This window comes from Anas acuta, chromosome 6 (genome assembly GCF_963932015.1).
Source record: "Anas acuta chromosome 6, bAnaAcu1.1, whole genome shotgun sequence".
NCBI lineage: Eukaryota > Metazoa > Chordata > Aves > Anseriformes > Anatidae > Anas > Anas acuta.
In genome coordinates this window covers 32,170,041-32,196,734 of record NC_088984.1, presented here as the reverse complement: position 1 = coordinate 32,196,734, position 26,694 = coordinate 32,170,041, and the positions used below count along the sequence as shown (strand labels likewise).

At 43.4% G+C, this 26,694-nt stretch overlaps 1 protein-coding gene across 8 annotated transcripts in view; it reads right to left on the bottom strand.

Annotated features, from left to right (window-relative positions):
* Nucleotides 1–26,694, bottom strand: part of ERBB4 (erb-b2 receptor tyrosine kinase 4) — a 576,064-nt gene that overhangs the window by 197,391 nt on the left and 351,979 nt on the right. For all 8 annotated transcript variants that reach the window (XM_068686347.1, XM_068686350.1, XM_068686352.1 and 5 more), the window contains one exon: nt 5,343–5,477. In XM_068686347.1, the coding sequence (XP_068542448.1) occupies nt 5,343–5,477 (135 nt within the window). The remainder of the gene's footprint in view (nt 1–5,342; nt 5,478–26,694) is intronic.

Sequence of the window (26,694 nt, the reverse complement as noted above, 5' to 3'; positions counted from 1 at the left end):
AGAGAAATTTTAAAGGAGTGTTTCCCTTGAATACAACATGGGATTTATTGAATCACAGGTACACAGCTGAAGACTAAGATTTTTCTTCCCATGCATCATGTTAAGAATGTAGAACTACTACTGCATAACTCAGAAGCTGTGGTTTTATGGTATCAGGTGGAATTAGAAGGCAGTGACAGAGAAGGACGATGTTATGAATAACAATGACTGAGGTTTCTGCTTGAAAAAAGTTCTGCAGATCTCAGGGCACTTCAGAACCTGAGCAGAACTCCAGTTCAGGTCAATACTTGAAACTGGGCCCAATTTTCAGAATGTGGTTGAAGCTGGACATTAGCTAACTTTTGTCTTGCGTTTTTCTGAACAGTTTGTTATAAAGCAGAAATTGTTTTAAGCTTGTAAATGGCAGATAGTCTTTTAATCTTTTTTACCCAGACAGTTACCAGCTCCATCATGAATATGCAGCCATGGATTTCAGTATTTTTAAATGCATTGTTGATTTATTTCAATCTATGCTATTAGCTACACCCAGTGACCTCAGCTTGGTAATTCAAACCCTCCGGGCTTTTCTGTGAAACAAGAGCTCCACGTAAAGCTGTGCTGAAAATTCTGATTTAATACTACAGTCCCTGTCAAAACCTGCAAAGGAGCTCAGCTGGCGCAACGGGGTTATAGCACGCGTCCTGCTCCAAGCCAACCAAGGAGGTCAGTGAGGATACTGAGGACATGGATCAAAGCAGCCGAGTTTTCAGACGTGCTGCGCTTAGTCTCAGGCTGATCAGAGAGGAGGAGTTCTACCACTCTCGAGTCATTTCAGGCAAGAAGTTTACTCCTTATTCCCTGCTTTATGTCTTGCACCATCGCGGGTAAGCTGCACCTTGGGTTTCCAGTTCCAAAGGGCAGATCCCTACCTCTTTAACTACGGGACCAAATCCAATATCTGGATGTGGTAACAGGGGAACATGGTCTTGGAAGTGTGGCTTCAGCATGCCTGGCTAATGCCTGAATTCATGGCTTACTTTTGGAAGGAGAGAAGACAGATTTTCTGCACTGAAGAAACAAACTGAGTAACATACGCCTAACAGGAAGACTTTGTTCCGTGGACTGTTAAGCATTTTTGAGATTCTCAGTGCCATGCGTGCTTAGCTTAGAAACCTCAGGTTGAAAACACTGATTTCAGTAAATAGAAGCGAAGGCTATTTTCAATTACAATTAACTGTAAAAGCTTCATCTGTAAGATACCAGTCTGGAAAGTCTCTGCAAACAGTAAATACTCGTAATATGAGTCAAAATGCCAGGCACAGAGGAACCTGTCCTCAGAGAGCTGAAGTACACGTGGTCCCTGGTACAACATTTGTTTATGACACTGCAGCAGTACACACTGAGCTTTCTGCCCGCAGCCACCGGATCTACTCATCTTAGCAGTAAGACCGTGTAAATTCCAGGGCTTCTAACACGAGCCTTTCTGCATGCATCTGATCAGAACATGGAGCAACGTGTAGAATGCATTTTGGGTTAAAGAACAAGAAAAAGGCGAAGCAGCATTTAGGATTCAGACGTCTACAGCACTTCTACTATTGTGGATAAGACACTAAGGCCTTTTCAGCTGGCTTCTTAACACTGATGTGACAATGAAAGGAGGGAATTGGAAGAATCTGTATCCCTGGAGTTCACTGGCCATATCCTCTTCTGCCTAGCATTGATCTAAATGAAGGGGAGTGCCAGAGAGCTGGCAGATCCATGGTATGAAACAAGCACAGAGACAGGGGACTGATTTTATTTCAAAGCGTTTTCATTCCTCTCCACCCTTTTGTCTTCCTCCTCTGCTGATTGCTGTGGAGCAGCAGGGAGGGCTGCAAGTGAAATTATCCCTGAAGTGGGACCATTATCAGCTGTTCGTTTGGCTGGGGAAGAGAACACCGGCAGGCAGCTTGCAGCACCGGCTGCCACAGCAGGGATGAGGCAGAAGGAGCACGGCTGAGGCCAGGCACATGCAGGCTGGTGCACCAGTGCTCCTGGTAGGACTGGAGTCCAGTCTGGCAAAGTAGAAAACCCAGCAGGTGTTGCCAGGCTCCTCTCTGAAGGCAAGCCCTTGTTCTGGAGGACCTCAGGGGAGATTTCATGTCTGTTACTTATGGCTGGAAGCAAAACTAACAACGCTCCAACACTAAATCATGTTTTTAGGACCTGCCCAAAGTATTAAGCATCTGACTCTGACGCTCATGCCAGTTAGCATCCTTTTGTCCCTACAATATTCTCTGCCAGGGAGGACTACAGAGATGGTCACTGTGAAATTGCCCTACCAATTTCTGGGGCAAATGATATTCCTCTATTCATAGCAGACAGGGCTAAACATGACACGTAGGTTGGTCCATCTACCCGGGTCTTATGCCAGCACATGTTTACAAAGACTTTCCTAAATGACTACTAGTACTGATTTTGTTGAGCTTGACACGCAAGATCTGGCTGGTTTACATTCACAGATGGATGAAGCCCCTCTGACAGACCTCTTCCCTTTCCTGTGAAGGTTTTCAGAAAAGCAGTAAAAAAAAACACTCACTCTTTTCAAGATACTCTGACAGAGAATGCCCCAGAGGGCCTTCCCTGACATCTTTTGCACTTAGTGATTCTCAGTAACACCAAACAACATGTGCTTACTAAATTCCAGTGGACTTAGTCAAGATTTGTATTTGATAGAGGCACCTGAGACTTCAGGCAATTTAATGTTTGTGTAAAATAAACAGTAAAACTATATGCTGGATCCAAAAAGCGTGACTCACAGTCTATGTAGGAAAGTACCAAAGACTTTGTGATGCACTGAGCATCACTTGCTGCAGTGGAAAAATAGTGAGGCTGGGCTCAGCAAGCACCCACACCGCTTCACAGATTTTGAAAAGTGACATGTGAGCCAAATTTGAAAAGCATGTACCTTACTTAATGATACTCTATAGAGATTTCCATTCTAGGGTTATAATTCAATGTTCATTTCTCTAAATCCTTTCTGTACCAGCAAAAGTTACTTGCCTTTATTGTTTCATAAACTACCATTGTAACGTATTCTCTTTCTCCTACTTCTTGACAGGTAGTAATAAGGTTCCACCACTCTTTGAGTGATTTTATTTGAAGGCTTTATTATATACATGTATATATAAATGCACATACACGAGAAATACATGCACACACATGGACAGCTATTTAATTTTAGGTGTTTCTAAATGGTGATCCCTGTGCCTAAATTCTTTGTTTCCCAAAGCCTTAACAACTTTGTTAAACCATCTTACCCATTTTTGGACTTCTGTGTAACAGGGTTTAGATTTTCACCTATGTAAGTTGTGAAGACAAAAATAGTTTGGATAAGCTAATTAAATAAAATTTCACATGACTCTTTAATAGTATTGAAATAGAATCCAGTTTCTTGGAGAAAGAGATTTTTACTTATTAAATTAAATACAGTCCAACTGGGCTCTTCTCGATCCCAAATAAGGGAAATAAAATTTGGGTAGCTGTCTTAAAGAAGTTGCCTTACTACATAGCCCTCAGTCATCACTGAAATAATGCTGCTTATCAGGATTATCAAACACAAATGGCAAAGCACAAAATGTTGCTCCTTATGTTTCAAAGCAGCTCAAAAGGAATGATTTATAAAAAAAAATTGTCTCCAGAAAACTGGACTGAGATACATACATTCTTGCATCCTGCTGGGGGAGCTAGCATTTGCCTTTATTACTTTCTGGTTGTGATTCCAAAAGTACTCAGCGCTGACCTTGTTCTGATTCCTCTGGAGCTACCAGCAAAACTTTTGCTAGCTCAGAAAGAAAGTATTGATGTTGGTTGCTTTTTTAAAAGAGCTTATTACCTTGGTATTGCAAAAGCATTTGTCTTGAGCTGGCAAAGGTTAAAAGAAAACCCAATAACAGAACAAAACAGAATAACAACCAAGTCTTTTTCGTGTTGAAGTAATGATTCATAAAAGGCTACATACCAGCATTCCTTAACCTTCAAAGGCTTTATTAGTTCTGCTTAGAACTGATAATCACCAGCGATGAGATTTTTAATATGCAAATAAGATATCTGGCTGTGTTACAACTATGTCAGGTTTCCAGCCAGAAGGCAGAGGAGTTGAGCCTCAGCTCCGGAGCTGGCAGACCCAGGACAAGTGGAGTTTGGCAGGCTCCTGCAGGAAGCTGTGTCTCAAGTAGCTCTGCTCCTTATTTGAGGGTAGCAGGTGAGACATACAAAAGGAAGCTGTCCTTATGGAAAACAATTATACCATCAAACAATCGGTTAAAAATCAGTTGCTGCTTACAAATTATGGGGATTCATCCGATGGCCTCTACCCAGCGTTTTATGTTTTTGCTGAATTCCAAACATAGTACTGAAGGATTTAAATTCTTTCTTGGTTGTTGTGGCAGCTAGAGGCACAATCAGCGATTCATACATCCTTGAGGGACACCTCAGGATATGGCAAGCAACCCAGAATGTTCCTTTAGCCAGAATGCCCAGAACAATGTCTGCTGTGGTATCACGCCTGACATCAGATATAAACTTCTTCCCAGCCTATACCTGAACTTCAACCTCAATATATCCTGAGGGTACTGTTTAATGGCATGGTAATCATTCGGAATGCACTTTGCTGTACCAGGGAATATTTAACCTAAACACTTCATATCGCTGTATCACTCATGAATTCACTATTGCTCCAAAAATCAGCAAAATACTACTGGAGGTGAGTAACTCTAGGGAATGGAAACAGACCAAACAGATTAATGAAATTATATAGATACTAGGAGTTTGAAAAAGAGAGCATTAAAACAGAGAACACACTAAAACCAGAAATATTGGCTGTATTCTGTTTCTTTACCAATACACACAACACAACAGGCTAGCTATTTCTTTGAGGTTCATTTCTTATCTAAAGTCAGAATAGCCGTGAGCTTGTACCATAATTACTCCAGCAGCTAATTATGATGCCATAGGCAGAACACTGTGACTCAAGGACCAGACTGAGCAGCAGGAACAAATGCAAAACAAACAATAACGTCTGTGCTACCACAGTAGCACAGTGGCTTTAGCAATAAATAGAAAAAAAGAATCTGCTGAAGAGAGAAAGCAGATGAGAGAAAATTCAGAAAATGCATGATGTTCACAAACATGCTCTACAAAGTGTTTTTAAGATTAGACTAAGTGTTCCCTATATGCAGCACACAAACTTTAAAGAATGCAGTAGGTGGGGAAATTTACAAATACAATTCTCCATAACAGAGTATCAGGGAAAAACTTGTGGTCATATTTATACCGTGTCATGCTGTGCTGATGACAAGACAAAGAATTAAACTGGTACTTACATCCCGAGCTGCCATTCGTTGGAACCAAAGTGAAGTTGGAGGCCCAGGGGTTACGCACAATATCCTGCCAATGAATGGTGTCTGCGAAGCAAAGAAATTTGTTCTGGCCAACATACACCCCTCCATTCAGTATTTCTGCACAAAAGAACAAGAGAACATGGTTATAAAGCTTTAGACGTACAGCTAATTAGGTTTATTGCTGCTGTGTGTACTGGAGAGAGAGGGCACAACATTCAAATGCAAAGATTCTTATGGTAACCTCACCTAAGACTCTGAAAACCGGATGGCAAGTAACATACAGTATTTGTAAACAGGAACCGTTTATTTATACACCAAAGAAACCTGATGAAGACAGCCACACAACTGCTAGATGATTTACTGGGCTTACTTGTTGCTCCAGTGTAATCGTGTGTAAGGGTATTGTTATTCGTGGGTAAAATAACTCTCAAGATTTAACTGCCTTTAAAAAGCACAAGCAGTCAATTGCACTATGCTGCATTGCATTAATACATACGGATACTTAAAGCACACAGTAAACTGATATGCTCTCCTGGGGTAGGAATTTTCTGATCTCAGAGTAAATAAGTAAGGAGGGTTCATTTGTCAGGATATTTGGGAAAGCACCATCCCTGACCACACTGCCCTGCTAGCCAGCTCTGCAGTCTACTCTCTTCTGCACTGGCTCACAAATTTTTTATATCAATGAATCACTATCAACCTTTAAAATTTCGTAGGACTCCCTTCTCATCAAACTTTTAGTCATAAATCCTATTTGAAAAGTCAATACAGGGACCATGTTCTTCTATTAATCCCAGCCGTCCATCTATGCAGGTAATAGCGACAGAGCGAGTCAGGGCGACAATCACAGCCAAAGCAGGACCCAAACTCGCATCCTAACTTTTTTTAATGCTACAGCATCTATATTCCTTCTTCACAGAATGCAGGCATTTCAATTTCCTGCCTCTTCAGCCATGAATCTACTTTCTGAATGCCAAGACTGACCATGAGTAGTTTCAAAACTGCAAAAGGGACTCAAATTTAAATATGAAATGCCTGTTTTCCAAAGAAAACTTTTTTTTCCTTTTTTTTTTTTTTTAAGTTCCCTCTTCCCAAATACTGTGATCCCAAACCCCCACTGGCACATCTTGCTGGGAGCTTTGCATCTGAGGGAGACCAATTCTGAGCAGATGGAAGTTCCCATGATATACCCTAACTGGAAAGGTGTAGGCCATCACAAATTGGGGTGGTTTCTTTGAAGGAAATTTTAAAATTTGATAAATACGGAAAGATATTAGTGACCATTCCTCTATTTCAATGTGTATTTTCTTTCCTTTTTTTTCTAAATCATGTTTATCATGGTTATATTAGATGGCTTTTAAAAAATGGCTTGTTGCCCTACCTCGAAGACTTCATTTGTCAAATCTCAACATAAAAATGATCTTATGGTTGTTAGATGTAGCACTGGGGTCTCCTTCGGAGCAGTAACGTTTTTTTCTTCACCCTCTACACTCTTGTTCATATTCAGCATTCCTCTTTTTAACCTGGCTCCTTTACTTCCAAAGCAGAGGATAATCCTTGTGTCTTTCATTGAGGTTAACAGGAGCAATGCAGCTAAAACCTCACACACCACTTAGTGTCAGAGATTCCAGCCTCAGCTAAGAAATGTTGAAGGTTAGCTACTAATGGCACTTTGCAATGACATTAAGTGGTGCTATACAGCCAGGAGTGTCACACTTCTTACAGAGACATTTAGAGTGAATCTTGACTACCAGTGGCAATGACTAGGTTGTCTGATAGTCCTCACCTCCCACAAAAACCTTTAAAAGCTGTAGAGGGAATACCGAATACCAACACTGACAAACAAGTAAGGAATGACTGTGTTTTTCTTTTAACATTTGAGTTTACAGCATGTGGAGGAGGTAGCCCCTAAGAAAAGAATTATTAAATAAAGGATCATCTGTAAATACATCTTTCCACCATATTAATCAGTTCACAGCATTAATACCTATTTCTGAGAAACCTCTGGTTTAAAAGCTTGGCTTTTCATTGAAAAGGGGCTTAAAACCAAAACCTATAATAATAATCTCGTACAGAAGAGAGTCCACATCAGAGATAAAGCAATGATCTGTCTGTATGATATTCTTATGATCCCCGAAGAAAAAAAAAAAACAACCCCGTACAGCATCTGTTCGCAATTCTGCTCAGGGGAAAAAGTGGGACTCAGAAGCACACTTGAAAACATGATTAGTGATGATTTCTCTGTGTCGTCCCAGCTACACAGGATTAGCTAATCCATGATGGCCCAGATTTTGATTAAAAATAACATCTAACAAGCCATGAAAAACTGAGAAATCTACATTCAGAGCTTCTTAACCACTTGCACATGATTCCAAATAGTGTCACTATCAGTTGGTACATCTGAACACCTGCCGCTGGCATAATTTCTGCTTTTTAGAGCGTTCACTCATGACAATACCTATCAAATTTTCTCTTTTCTCCAAGGAACTTTGATGTATTCTTGTATATCAGGCACCATCTCACTCTAAAAATAATTCTAATAGTTTCGGTTTATGGAGAAATACGTTTTTCAGCATAAAAGTGACCAGAAACTGACCCCTCTTTACTGGAAGCTTTCCTTGTGGTTTACTAGGAGCAAACATGGGAAATGCTCTGACTTCCCTCATCACTGATTAAGAAGCATTGTACCTGTTGTTTGAGTCACAAAACCTGATGTGATGTATTTTTCCCAAACAGTACCATTTTTTATAGGTGACAGGATTAAAGTTTACAGGTCTATTCACGTGGTGATGTTCTGAGAAACCTGGGCTCTTACAGGTTTATTAAATAACCAGGAACTCAACGTTTAGTACAATCCTTAAGGTGCTTTTGCTCAACTCTTCCCATTCTGTTGGATCCAAATCCAGTTTCCTTCTGCCTTCCTTCCCCACTTGCTATTCCACTTTGCTTTATGCAGAGTCCTCGGCATGTGTAGATCAGCACAGATGTATTGGCTACACTGAATTAACAAACTCAAATGCATTTTGCACTTCTCTGCCCTCTCTTAGCAAGAACAATGCCTGGAAAGACCTAATAAACCCCATTACATGTTAAGCAAATGAAGCACAAATGTAATCAATATACAATAGAGTTACTGTATAATGAACTCATCATCATAAAGTCATCATCTCCTTTTAATTTACAGCACTGCAAGCGAGAGATAAAGTTAAACAATAAACAGGAGGAGAAAGGCAGGGATCTCTGACTACGCAGCTGAGCTAGGGAACAAAGCCAGCAGAAGAGCACTTCCTTCTCACACAACAGCAGAGGAGCCTTCCTGCCTTCAGACGCTGCAGGAGGAACCAGAACAAATCTACCACTGGATTTTCTGATTTCTCCTGCAAAGAAAGAAGCCAGTTCCTGCCCAGAAGCACAAAAAAGGAACAATTTGCAGCGATATATACCTTAAGTATCATTCTAGGGAGAGTATTTTTGTCTTCTAACACATTTTTTGTGACTTTGGAGGACTGCTAATCCAAGTCCACCACCGCTGCCTGGGATGGACGGCAGGCAGAGCACTCAGCTCTAGAAACTGCTGCCTGAAATACCACCTGCTGTCTGCAAATGTTACCTTAGGGCTTCCTCACTTCTTGAGGACATAGAGTTATAAAGGGGCGTTTTGAAGTACAGGTCCTACTGGCTTTCATTGGGAAAGGAGCTCCCAGAGGTGGCAGATGATTCTGGAAGCCTTCTTTCTAAGCTCCTGATAGCCACACTTGAGTCTCACCACCTCCCATTTTGGCACCGAAGCTGCAGCTGGTGCTCTGAGCAAAGGAGTAGCTCCAAGGTCTTTTGCCACTTGGTTCTGAAGTGAATGTAAAATCTTATCATCTTCCTTATTAGAGCTACTTCCCTGGCTTAAAAGCAGTATAATTCTGTCACCCAAGTTATGTGAAAATAAAGCAGCAAATGCACTTGCCACTGACTTGTGCCATTATTTTGCTTACTGTGTGGAGAGCTGCCAAATGATTCTGGGGAACTTACATCTGCATATTATTAGAATTCTATTAAATGGTCATTTATCCAGAGACTTGAATCAGAAATGCATTAACTATTTTATCTGCTATTTCCATGCTTCCATTAGCCAAGTGATGAAGCAGAGCTATTACCACATAACTGTGGTAGCCTACCATACAATACCTAAAATACTGACACCAGAGCAGTGATACATACAGGTCTCTGGCAGTCATCAAACATGAGTATCTTACATTTCCCATAAAGTGACAAGCAACATGGAGAGATACAGCATGTACAACTCACACTTAGTCTGCTAAGTTCAAAAAGGGGCAAAGCCCATAGCATTTGTTGCAATGAGATGAAGGGTTTGGGTGGGGTCAGTGAAACGGGGGTTATCAGCCACCAGAAGCTTAAGATCATTGTAAATAAGACAAAAAGACAGTAGCTCTGCATGTGCTTTGTCTGTTTAGACCAGACATGGAGAAAACTTTTATTCATACATTTGTCAAAATGGCATTTTCTTCAGCTTCTTTTTTCTTCTGTACAGTGTAATCCCTCAGGGTCTGTTATCTAACTTCTAACGTGGATTAAATTGGCAAAACATGTTCACATTCTGCAATGTATCTTTAAGTGCAAATAACTTGCACGTTGATCTGACGTGGGGGCTGTTGGCAATTATTTCACAACATAATCTGGTTCTAAAATTGTTCTAAAATTGGTTATAAAATTGCTACTGCAGCTGAAGGTTACAAATTAAAAGCTCCTCTCCAGGGGTATGAAGCCAGCAGCCACCATGAACTGGAAGAAGGCACAGAGAGAGGGAAAAGAACTAGCTCCAACGTGGGCAGAGAAAGGGGAAGGAGCTGATAAGGAGCCCTGTTATGAACATCCACTATAACTACCTCAAAAGCAAAACAGAAGATACCTGACACTTTTCCACAGTGATTGTCTGCTAAGAAAACAGCTGTCTGTTACACTACACCGTACACAGGTGTACCCTGCACATACCTATAATATAAGGCACGTTGGCGATACCTTTATTTCCAAGGTCAGACTCTGTTAGAGCCGAGACATCTTTGCATGCTGGTGGTGCTTCCCCACCATCAGCCAGATGACAGGGACCTCTTGTCAGATACTGTACCACTCTCAAAACACTGTCAAATTTTACTCTGGATGCTCAATGCATTACCTAAAAACGGCTTTGGCCCGGAAATTTCATGCCAAACCAAGTCTTTTGATCTCTTAGCACAGTAGATTGCGCTGATGACCCACTGGGAAGGCACTTCAGGTCTCTCATTAATAAGCTATGTCTTAAAGGGTAATGAGAACTGGGTGCTTTAGCAGACAATAGCTCATCCATCATCAATCAAGATCTGAAGTTTTTATACAGATGATTTAAGAAGAGTTGGACTGTGTAAAATTGAAATGTCACATTTGTATTGGGAGATGGGGGGAGCTTGATAATGAAAATGAGAGTTTTAACCTTCTCCATTTCAGCTCAATGACCATACTCAAAAGCTCGGGGATGTAGAATCTGTGTACCAGCTAGAAGCCCCAGACAGCCTTCGATCTCAATTATACAATTTCAAGCAAAGATTATTTGGGTCATTAGCTGGAAGTCAGTTTCAAGGCTTGATGGTAACAGCAAAATACTCTTTATTTCTATCAAAAGCATTTGGTGTTATGTGCGGGCTGCGGGTCTGTACTTCTAAGTGCTCAATAACTAAGAACACTGGATTGTAGCACCTGAGCATAAATCTTCAAAATCTACCTACCTATTTTGCTACAGAAATAAGAATGGGGTAATCTTATTCCTTTTCATTGAGTTTGATGGGGTACCTTTTGAGCATTTCACTGCAAAAGTGTGTTACGATGGATACATATAGCCCTTGTGAGTCATTTAGCTACTTCATTTAAGAACAGGCCTGGCCAACTCTTCTTTAGCAATCTCCCCAAAGCAAGTTTCTTTCATTAACAGGTTCAACCATATTAAACCAACTCAAAGACATTTGTATCCAACTCAGATTATTCCTGATTTGGTGCATGCTCTAAGTTCTTCTTTCTCACAGACTTACAGATTTTAAAGCGTCATAGCATATAACTGGTTACTTCCTAAAAGGAAACAACAGTGCAGATTATTCCAGCCCCTGGGGGCAAACACACCGGATTTACAATACATGTCCCATGCCTACCCTACTCCCAGGTAACCACAAGTCAGCGTGTGGCTCAGCGTCAGGGTGATGGGTTGCATCTTTCCTTGTGCCCTAAGCAGCCACTGACCACTGGGCACATAAAACACAGCCTGATAGCCCCAAGAGCTTCAGTGCACGGAGAAAGGCACCCATGGAGCATGGTAGAAACAGCTAAATGAAATAAGTCACTCAAAAAAACCTCATCTATTCAAAAGGAAAGAAAACATTTGGATATAATCTCAATTTAAGATGTCCTTTTTTCATAAAAAGTGAAAGTCTTGTTCTTAGGTATAATTTGCTTTACTAAGCACACTTGTCTTGTGCTAAAAGAAAGGGTACGTCTCCATAATCCAGCTAGACTGACTTGGACTAGTGGCCGCTGAATTAAATACATTTCACAATGATCACTGCTGCTTCTGCCTACTTTGATCTCAATTCCTCAAAGTGTTTAAACCCAAGTTTAAATTTAAATCAACTCCTTCCCCTTCATTCTGGAGGAGTTATCCCGCTCCTGTAATCATTTCTCGGCTTTGATAATGGAGAATAAAAGGATGTACTGACTCCAACCAACACAGCTTTCCTTAAGCGCGTACCTGCCCTTGATGCTAACTCACAAGAGGGTAGGCATAAAGCTGCATGATCAGCCTTAGCTCTGGCGTTTCCTTTGCAGATGTTATCTGCAGAAGCAGCGGGAGCTGTTTATGATGTTACCCACCTCACTTATTTGGTTCTGTTCCCATCACTCGCTTCTGAAAGCTGTTTGACCCTGTTGACTTTGCAGGTGAGCAGCTTTAATGGAGCACATTGACTCTGTTACAAGGATATTAATTTTCAGGAGATGATAACTGCATCACTTTGCCGTCCAGTCAAATCCTAGTCGTGGGGTTAGCAGCCAAGTGCTTGATTTACTGCTTTCTTAATATAATTTTGGGGGAGAGCAGACTTACAGTATAAAACATACCATTGTAACAAATCACACAACTTCTTGTGGTGTCACCAAATCAGGGAGAGAGGTGGAAAAGGGCCTGGCCTTTGTGGCGGACTTGTCAGCAATGCCCCCATGCATGAAGGGTAACCATGCAGCGGGTGCATCAGCAGGAGAGGGAGCTTGTTATGCCCCTCTGCTGGGTGCTCACAAAGGTTCATCTCAAGCCCTGGGGCCATTTTGGGGTACCCCAACACTACACAGCTGCTGCCAAACTGGAGAGAGCCCAGGGAAGGGCCACTATAATATTGAGGGGCTGGAGGACTTGTCATATGAAGAGATGTGAATGGACTTCACCTCGTCTAGCTGGAAGAAGGCAACTGGGGAGGCAGAACACCTGCCCGCATACTGCCTCTACGTAACAGAGGGCTACAGGGGAAAACTGAGCCAGGCTCGTCCCAGAAGTGCTAAGTGAAAGGACAAGAAGCACTGGGCACAAGCTGCAACACAGGAAACACTAACCAGACATCAGAATAACAAGTTCTTCACTGCAAGATTGGTTAGGCACAGGAGCAGAGTGACCAGGAAGTGGTGCTTTCTCCGTCTGTGGAGATTTTCGGCACTTGATTAAAGAAGACCCTGAGCCATTTGATCCTTGTCTGACGTCAGTCCTGCTCTGAGTAGAAGGGTGGAATGGATGATTTCCAGATACCCCTTCCAACCCTCATTATTTTGTCATTCCATGATTATTAGCCATCTATTACCACCATCCTTACACTGTTCCACAAGAAAATCTACTGATGAAAAAGCACATGATGATGCAAAACACCCATCCAGAGTAAACCATGTATTTAAAAGCACACCACGTGTGTGTATAAACAAGTGCTACAGTATTTGAAACACAGAACCCATGCCAGTGTCACCTGCCCCGTTTCATGCAGAGGGGACATCTGGACCTGGACGTATTTTAGTTTTCGTTACAAAAGAAGAGCTGCCCTTTGATTTTTAGATTTGTTAGCAAGAAAAAGAAGACTATCTTCGCTTAAGTCACCAAGTCACCATACTGAATTACTGATGAATTTCAAATGACTGTCTATGGAACTACACGCTGCCGGCTCACCCCAGAAGACACACTCCTGCACTCAGCGAGAGCAGCTACACCCAGCGGTCAGCAGTGAGCAGCCATTTCGCTTGCAGGACCCGTGGCTGCACACGCAGGTGACAGAGCACTCCCTGATGGGAACAGCTGCGTCCCGATTAGCAGTGACTGTGTGCTCAGGAAGAGGTGACGAGTCCTGCAGTGCACTGCTATGTGCCTACGCAGCCTGATAATGTGCCACTGTTTGGTAGCTCTTGCCTTCTGGTTGTTCAGAAAGCCTTACCTTGGATTTCAACAAGGGAACAGCCGTGGGCATGTGATGATTCAAAAGGTACTAAAACCTGCAGAATCCTAAATAAATCTCCCTTCCTCCCCACTCTTAAGCAGAAAGCCAGCAGAAGGCACAGAAGGGAGGATGTTGTACTGAGTGCTGGCTGCATCACCAGGGCAAATACCAGCCTCCCTGGTGCCCCAGCTGCCTCGGTGTGCTCCAGAAAGCCAGGAGGCTCTGCTGGATATCCCAGTACTGGAATTAATTTCTGCTGCCTGATGAGCTTTAAAAGGGAGCGTCCTGTGGGACATAATCTACTGTAATGGCCCAAAGCAACTGTATCAAGGCTTGCCTTTCGTAACACAGCCCCTGCTTTGTGTCAGGCACCCTCCAAAGGGAAGCCTGAGCAGACCCCAGTGTGGCTTCTTCTGCCCTCTAGAAATGCGACCTGTGCCCAGAGGCTGTCCAGCTGCATCAGCTCCCTCCTCCGTCACCCTGATCAGCCTCTGTGACAGTGCAGTGACAGTCCATGGCCAAGCCACCCCTCCTGCCTCACCGTGTTGCTTCCACGGCCATCTCTCCTCACCACTTCTCCACAGCTTGCACTGCAATTGAAGCGTTCCTGCAGATGAATGCTTTCTGCTCCTGAGGGGCAGTACATTCATTCAACAACACTACAAGACTCAGGAGTGGCTCCCAGAAGGGTTTCTACAGGCATGCAGGGTTTCTCTAGCAGCCAGAGATTTACTCACAAACTCTAGAGAGCCACCAGTCAAGACTGCAGACTGATCCTCCAACCATCCTCCTTCACCTACAACCACTGTTTCACTGATTCAGAGCCATGGTGTATGATGCTGGGACCAAAACCTTACTGCCCCACCGCTCAAGCTGGGGCTCATCCCACCTCCTCCCTTCCCCATACTCAAGGGCAGGCTGCCAGTGCTGAAGGGAGCCTGAAGAAATGTGGGGCAGTGATGGAGCATGTCCTAGTTCAGGGCAGAAAAACTGGTAGCTGCTGCTCAGAGCATTACCTTTCATTTCATACCAACTATGTGAACCAGATTTGAGAAACAGCACTCAGCACTTACTTTTATTCTTTTCCCTAAACTTTTTCCAAATTTCTCTATGCATAGGATGTTCATATCATTTCTCCACCCAGGATAAGGATGTGTACTTTGATTGATTCAATTCTGTGTTGCCAAGACAGACACAAGCATTTTAAATGCCTCTCCTTGTCAGGACATTTGGTGTATAATATTTTGATCAAACCTGAAATGTTTCATGTCTGCTGGTGGCAGCTCTCAATTTATCTTTCCCATCTGCAGAGATGTGTAACTGTGAGACTACCGCGTCCCTGTTCTCCTGGCATCAGCTCTTTATAGGAGGCATCTTGCGAGTAAATGTTGCATGACAGTTTGTATGCCACTGCTGCACCCTTTCCAAGCGTGCTTTTCACGGGGAAGCTGCGCAGTAGCATGAACAGAAACTTCATCAGGGCCAGGGGCATCTGAACACAGCAGGGTTTCCCTGAAGCATCCCCAGAAGCTTCAACTCTGGCATTATTTGGCGGTATATTTTTTAATTCTTTTCATCCAACCACTGACAAATTCAAGAAGCTTGCTTTCTATCCCAAGCACATCTGGCACTCAGGCCGCATGCTTGGCAAACAGACTGATGGCCTTCTGTCTTGGAGTGTTAGTGCCTCAAGTACATCCTGATTGGCATCAACATGCAGAAATTCCTTCTCCCTTCAAAAAAAAAATAGTTAAGATCTGGATGTAGTGGTAATTTCCGCCATTTTCTAAAAGGCTGTAAAAAATTACTGGCTCCATAGAGCCCTTCTCTTTCAAAACTGTCATAATGTGGCTTGGAATAATCCTGGAAGAGTGCCCAGACCCGGGTCCAGCTGCATCCTGCGTTTCAGTACAAGCATTTGCATAGGGGCTGGTAATTGGCATGCAGCTAGTTTGATGCCAGCTACAGCAATTGCATAACCTAACTAATCTTTTTTCTGGGCTCGGAAGAGGAGCCTGTGTCCACTGAGCTTAAAATTTCTATGTGGGATCTGTTCAAGTATGCTCTCACATTTCTATGCCACGTTGTTAACCTCTCCTGAGATACAACATCGACTCTTCGAAGAGGAATTTTAATTGAAATCTGTCTGAGGTGGGAAGTGCCTGTGCCTTTTCCTGGCTTTCCTGTGCTGAAGCTGTGCAAATGACATGCTGACAATCCTCCTCCTGCACACAGGGCTGCCAAGTGACTCTTGCGTGGCTCCTACGAGCCCTAAGGACCTTGGATTGCATTCGCCCTCGCACTGCTGGGACTGGGGACAGGCAGGTAGCTGAGAGAAAATCTGTAAGCTGAGGAACACGAACGTTAATTACAGCAATCAGGAAAGCCTTCTTTGTAAGTTAATGAGTTTGATAAGGTCTGAGCCTCAAGTATCCCAACTCACTCTTTTTTCTCCCTTTCCTCTTTTGCTTCTGTAATTGTTAAGAGGTCACTGTCAGCCCTGCTTCTTGCTTTTGCACACACACTAAATTCAGGTTTCGAATCTGACAGGCCGTCAGGGAACCCATCCATGCTGCTGAGCCACTGACCCTGCGGGCATGCAGCTGACGTGTTGCCGCTAACCCTCCTCCAGCCCCAGAACTCACAGGCGTTCTGGGATCGCCACATTTGGCCACAGCCCTTTTGACCTCAGTTACACTCATGTTCTGTGTACCTGTGGGAATCTAATAGTGAAACAGTGGCAACAACCGAACTGTGGCTGTTACAGGAAAAAAATATACAGAATTCAGGTTAATTTTCCTCAAACTATTAACCATAAACCAGATGCTTAGGGGAGGCAAATAAGCATGTTAATCATGCCTATATAACCCTCTGGTCAGCAGGAGATACAGCAACAGGTGACAAGATTGTCAGTACAAAGGATAGCTCAGGGTTAGTTCATTCACTTTCTTAAGACTACGGTCTCCTAAAGTGTTCTGCATTTCCTCTGCCTGCTCTTAAAGAAGGGCCCTTCCCACCTCCCACCAGTCCTTTTTATGAACGCCTCAACCTACCTATCCAGCTTCCTAAAAGCCACAATGAAACCGTCCTCTTCTTTCTTTCCCCCCACCAATACTGTGACTGCAACCCATGTGGCCGAAGCCATTCCCAGCACATCTTTTACTCTTCGCAGCAGATGAACTGCGCCAAACCCGACCTGCTCTCCGTTACGATGCAGTAGATCACAAGTGACCCTGTGGCCCAGAGCGACATGGAAGTAAAACTGCAGTGAGATCTGTGCCTGCATTAGCAGAGGACATCCTCTGCTCACAGCAGTGGCTTGTGGCACGGCAGACAGTTCCTTTTCTCATTTCTTTCTGCTCTGTGCCTATGCAACCTTGGCAGTACCGAGGGTTGCTTTCGTTGTCATATTTGATAGCAGAGCAGTGCTTTCTTCCTGGAAAAAGGATGGGTTTGCCTTCAGCACTTTCCCACTCTGCAGTTAAAGTAGCCCAACCAGTTTCTATCTGCAGGCAGCGGAAGTGCACCGTTTGTCCTTGTCTCCACTCTAGCTAAACTGCGCCTGGCACTGATTAATGATATCTATTTCAATGAGATCATTTTTAATAATGTAGACAACAGGAGGGAAGAGTAAGTGCCCAGACCCACCAATTCTGTCGTTACAACTGCTATCCTTAGCATTAAGAACAAGTCTCAGCAATTTTTTGCCAAAGAGCTTCCCAGCAGACGATGCGCTGAGCAGAGAGGAGCTGAGGGCTGATTAAAGAAGCTGTTCTCCTACCTTCAGGGCTCGGCTCCGTGGTGTTCCAGACTGACTCTTTGCACCCTGCACTGCCCATGTGTAGCTTTGTGGCTTTTCTTCCCATTGCCTTTTAAGGTCAATACATCACAGACGCAAATTGTAAATTAATAAATTAGCAGAAGAGATATCCTGAATGATAGTTTTTATCTTGATCCACTGAGCGCTGTGACCCAGAACCACATAAATTCTGGTCAAATTTAATCAAATTCAGGGTGAAGGGATATATTCTTCTGAGATATTTTAACTCTCTCTTTGGCTTTAATAGCTTTTCTTTCTCTCAGGCTTCTTGCTCAAATTGCACATGAAGTCAGTGTAATGCTGCAGAAGTTACATACCTGGCTATTCCTGGTCTTCAAAGGCTACAAAACATCTGTTGGTTGGCAAGAGCAATTAATTAGTGAAAGGGAAAAGATGGTTCTTTTGTACAAAGGCTTGGATGGAGCAGAGGAGGGAGAGACAACTCGAGGGAAGCCAAGCTTTGTGAAGGCCTATAAGCTCTGTGCCTCTGGGCAAATTCCCAAGGCTGAAATCTCAATGCATTTAATGGTTCTTAATTCCACAGGATTTCTAATTACAGCCAAAGAAGGTAATGAGATGTGATGTCAATGTTTAAATGAAAATAAATAAAATAAAAAAGCCTGTCAAGCTTGCTAGCCAGTCTCAGACACATGGCAGCACTGGCTGTAATGGGCAGCCTATGCGAGCAGCCAGGCAGAGCCCCGTGGCAGATGCCCACGGGCATAGCACATATCCCAGAGCACCTCCCCACGCCACCTTGGAGGCCAGTTCCTAACCAAGAAGGCTTTCTCTGCCCGTCTGCCTCCGGATATAACAAATTTTGGTGGCTACAACAGCTCTAGCCTAGTGCCTCCCTATGTTCCTAGGAAAAGTTCCTTCCCATCCCAAATCTCGCTGCACACCATCTCCCTGCTCTTCCTGAGGGCCTTCTCCTGGCTTCGGGGCTCCCTCACAAGCTCCACGCCGCCCCCGACAGCCCAGGGGCACTTGGAGCTCTCAGGCAGGGCCACGCTGGGGGCGTTGTGCTGAGCAGGGGCAGGCAGCAGAGCCCATCTCCATGGTGCACAGCAAAGGGAGGCAGCCTGCTAAAAGCCATCGCTGGTGTCTCGCCTGCTCTGCTAAGAGCTGCCGTTTTCCAGTCCCACTCTCTAATGAGGAATCCCGCTCCTGCAGGGCGAGGGACCTTATGGCAATTTGGGGAATCCCAGCGCTGCCAAGCACATCAGACAAAAGCCTGAACTCCATGAAGCATTTGTCAGGGAACGGATGGGAAAGGGCAGTGAGGCTGAACGCTGTGGTCTGTGCTAAATTCATTTCAGGGCTGTAAGCCTGTTCATTCCTTCACTAGCTTTCATTTTTTAACATGTGGAAGGATCTTGCCCTTGCCTTTTCCCTGTTTTCCACCATTCGAGAATTAAATGTGCAGAGAAGGCTCCTGCCAACAGTCCACGCATTGGATGGAAACATCTGTACATCACCAGCATCTACTGATTGTTGACAAGCAAACAATCCCCCAAGCCCTGACATCTCTTCAGACACGAGCCACTGTGGAGGAATCCCCCCGGGAGCCCAGCTTGTGATGAACACGATGGCACAGCACTGCTGCTGTCCCCCGACAGAGCAGACAACGCATCTGCACCATGCAGCAGCTTGCAGGACTGGGAAAAAAGGGTCCAAGAGGTGCACCATTAAATCTGACCTTGGTTTTCTGGGCTGTGCCATCAGCACAAATCCCAGTCTGAAAATAAATAAATAAATAAATAAATAAAAATAAAAAAAAAATCTCTCCTTGCAAATAATAAGAGGGGGTGTGTAACATCCTAAAATGTGTAAGATGCAGGAACCTCTCGTGTTATACCAGAGTGAGAGGTACTACACACAGAGGCAAGGACATGTCTGAATGGTCTCTGGAAAGCGCACTGCTGGTATGTGTGCATTTTGGAAAGACCAGCTACCCTCAGGTGAGTTAGCCCAACATTCACTTACAACCACCATGGGATTATGGACTTAGTTACAGGTTTGGAAGGTCAGCACTTCTTTTTCTTTTTGGTTTCTTTTTTCCATTTTCTACCACAGAAAATCTACCCATTCATGACTGTCCATCTCCTGTCTCTGCACCCTTCTACCAGCACACCACCCAGTGCCCCCACAAAGCTCCCCTGTGGGCACCGCAGGGGGTGCACACCCATTGCCATCTCTCTCTGCAGCTGTTAGATGTTGTTTTGTCACTCGGAAGCTGCCAGGTGCTTTCCAGGGGAGTTTAGAACTGCTGCTAACAGGATAAGGAGTTCTTGCAAGCAACAAACAGGATTTCTTCTCCCCGCCTTCCCAAGGAAAGACCAAGAGATTCTCAGGATCGTGTTCTTTACAACACAGCTCAGTGCTGCAAAGGCGCAGCCAAAGCCGAGCCCAGCTGAGGACATGCAAAAGGGAAAGAGCGCCATCTCCACCACATCCATCTCTCCCCTCAAGTTGCCTTGAGTAAGGCTGTCTCTGCCGGGACAGGCTGGACAGCTGGAGAAGGAGGACTTGACCACAAGAAGAATTTAGACAATGCAAGCTCAGCCCAGGTTTGTGTCTCTCCTTGAGCCCATGAAGCACTCCAACTGAGTGAATGTCAGCTCAGCCTGAGCCATCTCAAGCCTTGCTCCTTCCCATAATGTGAAGAGAGAGGAGAAAGAGTCCTTGACTGCCTGCCAACACTTGTCACAAGAGGGACAAAGTACTCAGGGCTCCGACAGGCACTCTAAGATCTCTGGATTCACACATTTACTGGCCTGGGTTGCAAAACACAGCTCCCGCTCCAAGCAGCTCTAAGCATAGGCTGTCAGCATCATCAGGACCCAAGGGCTGCTGCCACAGGCACCGATGCCCCACTTGCACTTGCTGTTCTTTGCCTGCTTCTGAGTTACAAGAAACGGAGATTTAAGTCCAAGCAAGCCTGAACTTGAACTTTCTGTTTCCATTTCCCTGAATCTGACAAGAGATGAGATCTGTTTCAAGAGACAAATGCAGCTGCTTCAGCACCAGCTGCCTTCCCCAAGCCCAGCGTGTGCCATACTGGATGCGAACTGCAACAGGCTGAACCCTCCTGAGCGCTGCCCACCTCGTCGTGCACCACACAGCATACTAGGAACTGCCTCTTTGCCAGGAGCCAAATCCTCTGTTTTACCTCTCTAGCAGAGCAGACAGACATCGCAAGTCCTGGCAGCATCGAACTCACGGCATGCCCTGTTGAGACTTAAACTCACACCCTCCAACAGGGCAGCACCAGCAGGCTGCAGTAGCATCCCACACTGTAAATTAAACCTGCCATATGGCACACGGACACTTGGAGGGTCTTAAAGAAATCTCAGCTACAAAAAAACACAAAGGTACTTACTGTACTCTATAATTATACGAAGGCAGGAGGAGAATATAGCCACGCACCATATATACAAGAGAACAACCTTATGATGATGAAACCTTTAATTACGAATTTAGTTGTTTTTTAATTTGGTGATTTTGATTCCCTTTCAGGAATAATTAACCTTTCCCAGCATATGAAATGCTTCTTGCCAGACAAGAATAAACAGGAGATTGAATATGTCTCAAGGCTGAAAAAAAATCATATGCTTCTGTTCAAGCATGGGATTCCTGTACGTTTTCCCTTTAAACACATAACTCAGTTTTATATTTACTTTGTTAATTAAAACTGAGATTTATTAAATTTGTAACTTAAAAATCCAATAAAGAAGAAACCACAATAGGCAAAAGGATTTCCCTTGGTAGAGCTGTTACAGAAGTCTATCAGTCTGCTATGAACATGGATACACAAATTGACTGTGCCTATCAGAAAATGATAAAAAAAAAAAAACATCCCGCTGATGTAGGAAAGTTTTGCTTATCAGCAGCATGTGTCATTATTGCCATATAATACAGAACCATGTTCCATACAAGCAAATTCAAGGATGAGATCTTTTTCCTCTAAGGTACTTCCTAGGCTGTGTTATTATTCCAGTAATAACTATCTCAGAAATTAATTCAGTGCAGGCACCCTGGATGTGGGGAAGTGGGAGTAGATAGCACTCTATATACCATAAGGGATACTGAAAGCATGATGTTCTTTACCTCAGAATTTTTTCAATAATCTTGAATTGTTCATTAAATAACCGATACTCTTTACCTGAGAGAGTAAGACAACGGAACTAAAAAGAAACCCTGAAGAGAAACAGCGTAAACCTGCCCTCAGAGCTTTCATGTGCTTCCCAGTGCCAAGGGGGTACGGTGAGCGCTTGCTCGGGATGAACGTATCGCTGGGCTAGACAGGAGGCATGGCAGGAACTGGACGGGATATTAAGAAGTATTTCTTCTGTGCTCTGTCTTCACTGCTTGGAAAATACTAAGAAAGAGAGAGGAATCTTCAACTTTTAACCTCGCTATATATTTGCAGAAAGGTGTACTGGCCTCTGAAGTTTCTGGTTGTTGAACCCTTGTGTAATTAACCTTCTGCTTACAACTCACTGAATTGCAATAAATCCTGCAGATATGAAAGCGCCTTGCTAACTAAAATACATTCAATGTTCTTAAATGGTATTGTACAAGTTGCAGTGGAAACCAAAGCCTGGCCTAATTATACCAATTATTAGAGGAAATGTTTAGGACTGAGTATGGCATTTGTGTGGTACTCAACAGTGGCTGAAACTCTTAACAAACTTTACCCATCCTCTTGCATGAAGAACTAACTTCTAGGCTTAGAGTTTCGTCACTCCCCATGCAAGTAAGATTTCTCAAAGACTACGAATATGTTTTTCTGTAGCTCCCAAATGTTCTCGATCATTTGTTGTGATTGTTTGTGCAAGTAAATTTCTGCTCCAGAGAAAACCAGATAGTCTCACAGAGACCCTCATAAAAGAGCCTGTGTCTCGGTTTAAACCACAGCAATTCATGTGGCTGCCCTCAAATGTCACTGACAGCCAGTTCCTACTCATGGGACTTACGATCCCACCACCAAGCACCAGAAATAAATGCCGTGACCAACATGACCAGTCCCCACGCCCATCAAATGCCTGCTAGATTTAACTGAAGCACAATGACTTCATTAGCACCTCCTAGTTAAACCTGATCAGCAAAAATCTGTGTTATTATAATTGGAAGATAAAATCATGTTTAAAGAAGTTTTACAGGGATACACCACAGGGCATCAACCTGGGTGTAAACTATTCCAAGCCACAGCTGCATCATATCTTCACATACTCTTGATCAGGGGGTCTCAAGCCTGCTTGCACAGCTCAGGCATACCCCTCTTACCATTTTAAATGCCCTTTATCTTTTCATCTGAAATGAATATAAAAAACTCCTGGGTAACTTAAAAATACTTCTACCACCAATGAAGATTTCATTTGCTGAAATGCATCACTGCCTAGGTGTTGTACTAATGGATTGCTTATTAAAAATGGACTTAAAGGCCAATAAATGGGTGGACCCATTTAAAGGCTAATAAAACACACCAAGGCAAATAAAGATACAAGGAACTCGTGTCAGTTTTTAAATAATCAAGGCTTTCAGGAAAACAAATTAATACCCAAATAACTGTCATTCCTCAACTGTTTCTTAGCCAAGATGACTTACTGACTCAGCTCCCAGACTGGCAATTAGAAATTGGCAAAGTACTTGATTGATACAATAACAGTACTTAAATTAATGAAGCAGATAACGCCTATAATCAAGGAGAAAAACCTAGAAAGGGTGTAGGTAGTATGTTATTACACCACAAAAGAGTTGATTTGTTTTGATTTCAGTTGTGCGTCAGTATGTTTACTAAATGTGCTTCATTTTATAGGGACTTGCATCTATTTATGCACGCTGCAGTTTCCATTAAAATGCCAACTTAGTTAATGATAAATCCCAGAGAATCTGCAAGTTTATGGGATGAGACTTACAGAAAATTTTGGTTGCCTCTCCCTAAAAGGCGCTGCTGACTAGTTGATGGCAATCAGCTTGCAGACCAGAATTTCAGAAATGCTTGGATCTGGTGGAGATCGAAGATGCACTGATTGATCTATAAGTCAAAATGACATCTCTGGAAATTGTCCCTTTTTCTCAGTGACTTCAAATTCTGTTCCCAAATGTTTCCGACAACTTAGCACACCCACAAATCTCTGCAAGCTTGCTGTATTTTCATTTACAACGGGTTTTAACCCTTGCCTCGTCTCAGGGATGGGAACTTTCTGTAGATTCTTACTGCTGACTACTCCAGGGCTTATTGCAATTGGCCTTTTGCCAGCTTCCCACAGGAGAAGGGGACTAACTGGGAGATAAGTCACCAGGCCCTGTCACTTCATATTTCTCCATCACTTGCAGGACCATCATCCTTCAAAAGTCTATTTCCAGCTGAGCTGTCTGAGAAGAATGAAAAATCATTCTTCTAAAAAGTCTAAGCAAGTAAAAAAAGATAAATGGATTTGATCTAATTTACCAGTTGTCAAAGATGTACAATGACACGAGAAGACATGAGTCCTGGTTCATTTAGTACAGTGCTTAAATGCCCATCTTTGGTACGCGCAGGCAAGTGGTCTTTTCCAAAGCTTTGCTTCTGTGTGGGGTTCTTTTATTGTAGAGATAACCTTGGTATAGATACGGTGTCCTTTGCTCTAGCACCTGTCACAGACCCACTTTCTTGTCTTGCCAAGCTCTCGAGGGCCATGCCTGCTCCCTGGAGTAGCAAACATACGGCATCTGTCAGAGTGCCAGACATTGTCATTAAACACAAACAGAGAAATAATGGCAAAATAGAGAAACACCTACTGTTGGGTAAGCTCTCTAGTTTAAGATGTCACTCCTGCTGTAACAAAAGGACTAGATGGAACGCACATTCCTGTTTTGCTGCCTCCCTAAATTGCTGGATTCATTTCTGGTTTTATTAATAATCTAGTGCTCTGCTATATTCATAGATTAAATACCACTGCTCAACTCCCCCCCAAACATCATAACCCCTGTTGAAAGTTTATTCCTCAAAGGATGCAAACTCATACCTTTCTCAAGTAGGTAAACCAAGTATGTCACGTAAGCTTTTAAAATCTAATGTTACCCTTTTCTTTAATTTATTTATATCCAGAAACATAACCAGCAACATGTATTTACCAAAAAAAATAAAGAAATTGTGAGAGAAAAGAGCAGTTGTACAGCCACTCAGAGCTTTGAAATACTCCACCTTTATATTATGCAGACAGAGCAAACCCAAAGGATTCAAACTAACAATGGCCCTTCCTGTAATCCAGGCAGATTACACGATCAACACCGTCTGACAGGAAGGATCCATTCAGATCACGTCTGCCAAAAACACAGGGATATGCAGCACCATCACATTAGCTATATGATCTGTGTATCTTTTTTCCTCCTGCCATCACTCAGCTGCCAGAAGCCAGAGCCCTGACATTCCTCTAGAGTTGCTCAAGTCCCCCCTCCACTCTGCGCCTCCAGCAGCAGGAGCAAATACCCGCACGACTGAAGCAGCTGGGCTGTATGGGCTAGTGCTGAAACACTACCGTGCACAGGCTCTGCTCTCTGGGGAAGCTCCCTTTCCCTCAGCGGATGCAAAGTGTTAGCTTCAAAAGACTGAGATGAAACCTGAGGTCTCTGAAGCACATCCCAGAAGCTGGCATCAATACTGCGGTCAATAAGGAGAGGACCAGTTCCCTCTCCCCATCAGTAACATGCTGTACTTTCAACTCACCCTGCAAGCGCTGCCAACTCTCCCTGCGTGCCTCGCCGACGCACGTCCAGAATGAAGCTCCCATTGATTCCCACTTTCTACAGGCTGCTGAATCAAACACTGTACCTACTTATTTATGACCAAACGGTTGTAGGTAATAAAGTGAAGCAAAAGAAAATAAAACTCAAAAACCATTACATGTCCTCTTTTCTTCTTCTCCCTTATACACACTCACTTAGCAAAACTTGAGCCCAGGGGATCTGAAATCCATTCCTCCAAGCATCACCTAAGCCAGCACGTTTAAAACAGGAAGGTGATAGCTACTGCATTCTGCATTGTAACACTTCTTGCTTAACACTACTTTGGGCAGACTTCCTAGGCCAGAAAGCTAAACTAGAAGCCATTTACCTGTGGTGGGTCTGGTGCAAAGGCCACAAAAAAGTTGGTGAGAAGACCCACTGTGAAGCAATTTCTAACATTACTGTTTCATTTCAGCGTTCTTCAACCATTTCACAGTAGTACACATTAATGAACAACAGAAGAAGTTAAAGCTGTAGGATCACAATGAGATCATGAGAAGAAAACGCATTCTACAAAGAGTAGTTTCTGCATGGTATTTCCCTTCTCCCTCTACAATTCAGACTGAAGTTTATACTCTAAGGCACGTAAAAGAGCCTCTAAAAGAACCCGTCTTGGACTGCCAAGAATATCAACATGCATGCAGTGAGGAAGCCATCTCCTCCATCCTCCAGACTCAAAATGAGGCCCTCTTGGCAAGTTTTATTAACGGGTGATGTACAGTATTTTCATAAAGGTACAGCTGTCTGAAGTAAATAAAGCCGGTTGTACCTTGTATGATTTTAATTTCTTGTTATAAGAGGCAGAAGTAGTTATGATTTGTACACTGATTTTATCCTTTCTTCAGAAGTAGGCATAGGAAAGGTAGCGGCACCAGAATTTGTAACTTTCTGCAGCTCAGGAAGAGGTGAAACAGCTGATGCAGCCACGGAACCAGATGTTCTTGAGAGTACTAGTAAAACTGAGCCGAAGCCATCTGGTCTCAGTGCTTTGCCACTTGGAAGATGTGATACTGCATTCTCAATTTCCTCTCTTGATATCATTGCTTCTAATTGAGATTTCTACTCCTCCGAGGGTCATGGGGTGTTAAGTTTCTCCCAGAAATTATGCCCTGGTTCAGTAATGACGCTTTCTAATGTAAAACAAAGTTTGAATAAAAATTAACTAAGACCCTTGTCGCACTCTTAATCTCCGTCCGCCCTAGAGCAGGTACCGCTGGTAGAATTGGAAAGGGATAGCAAAATA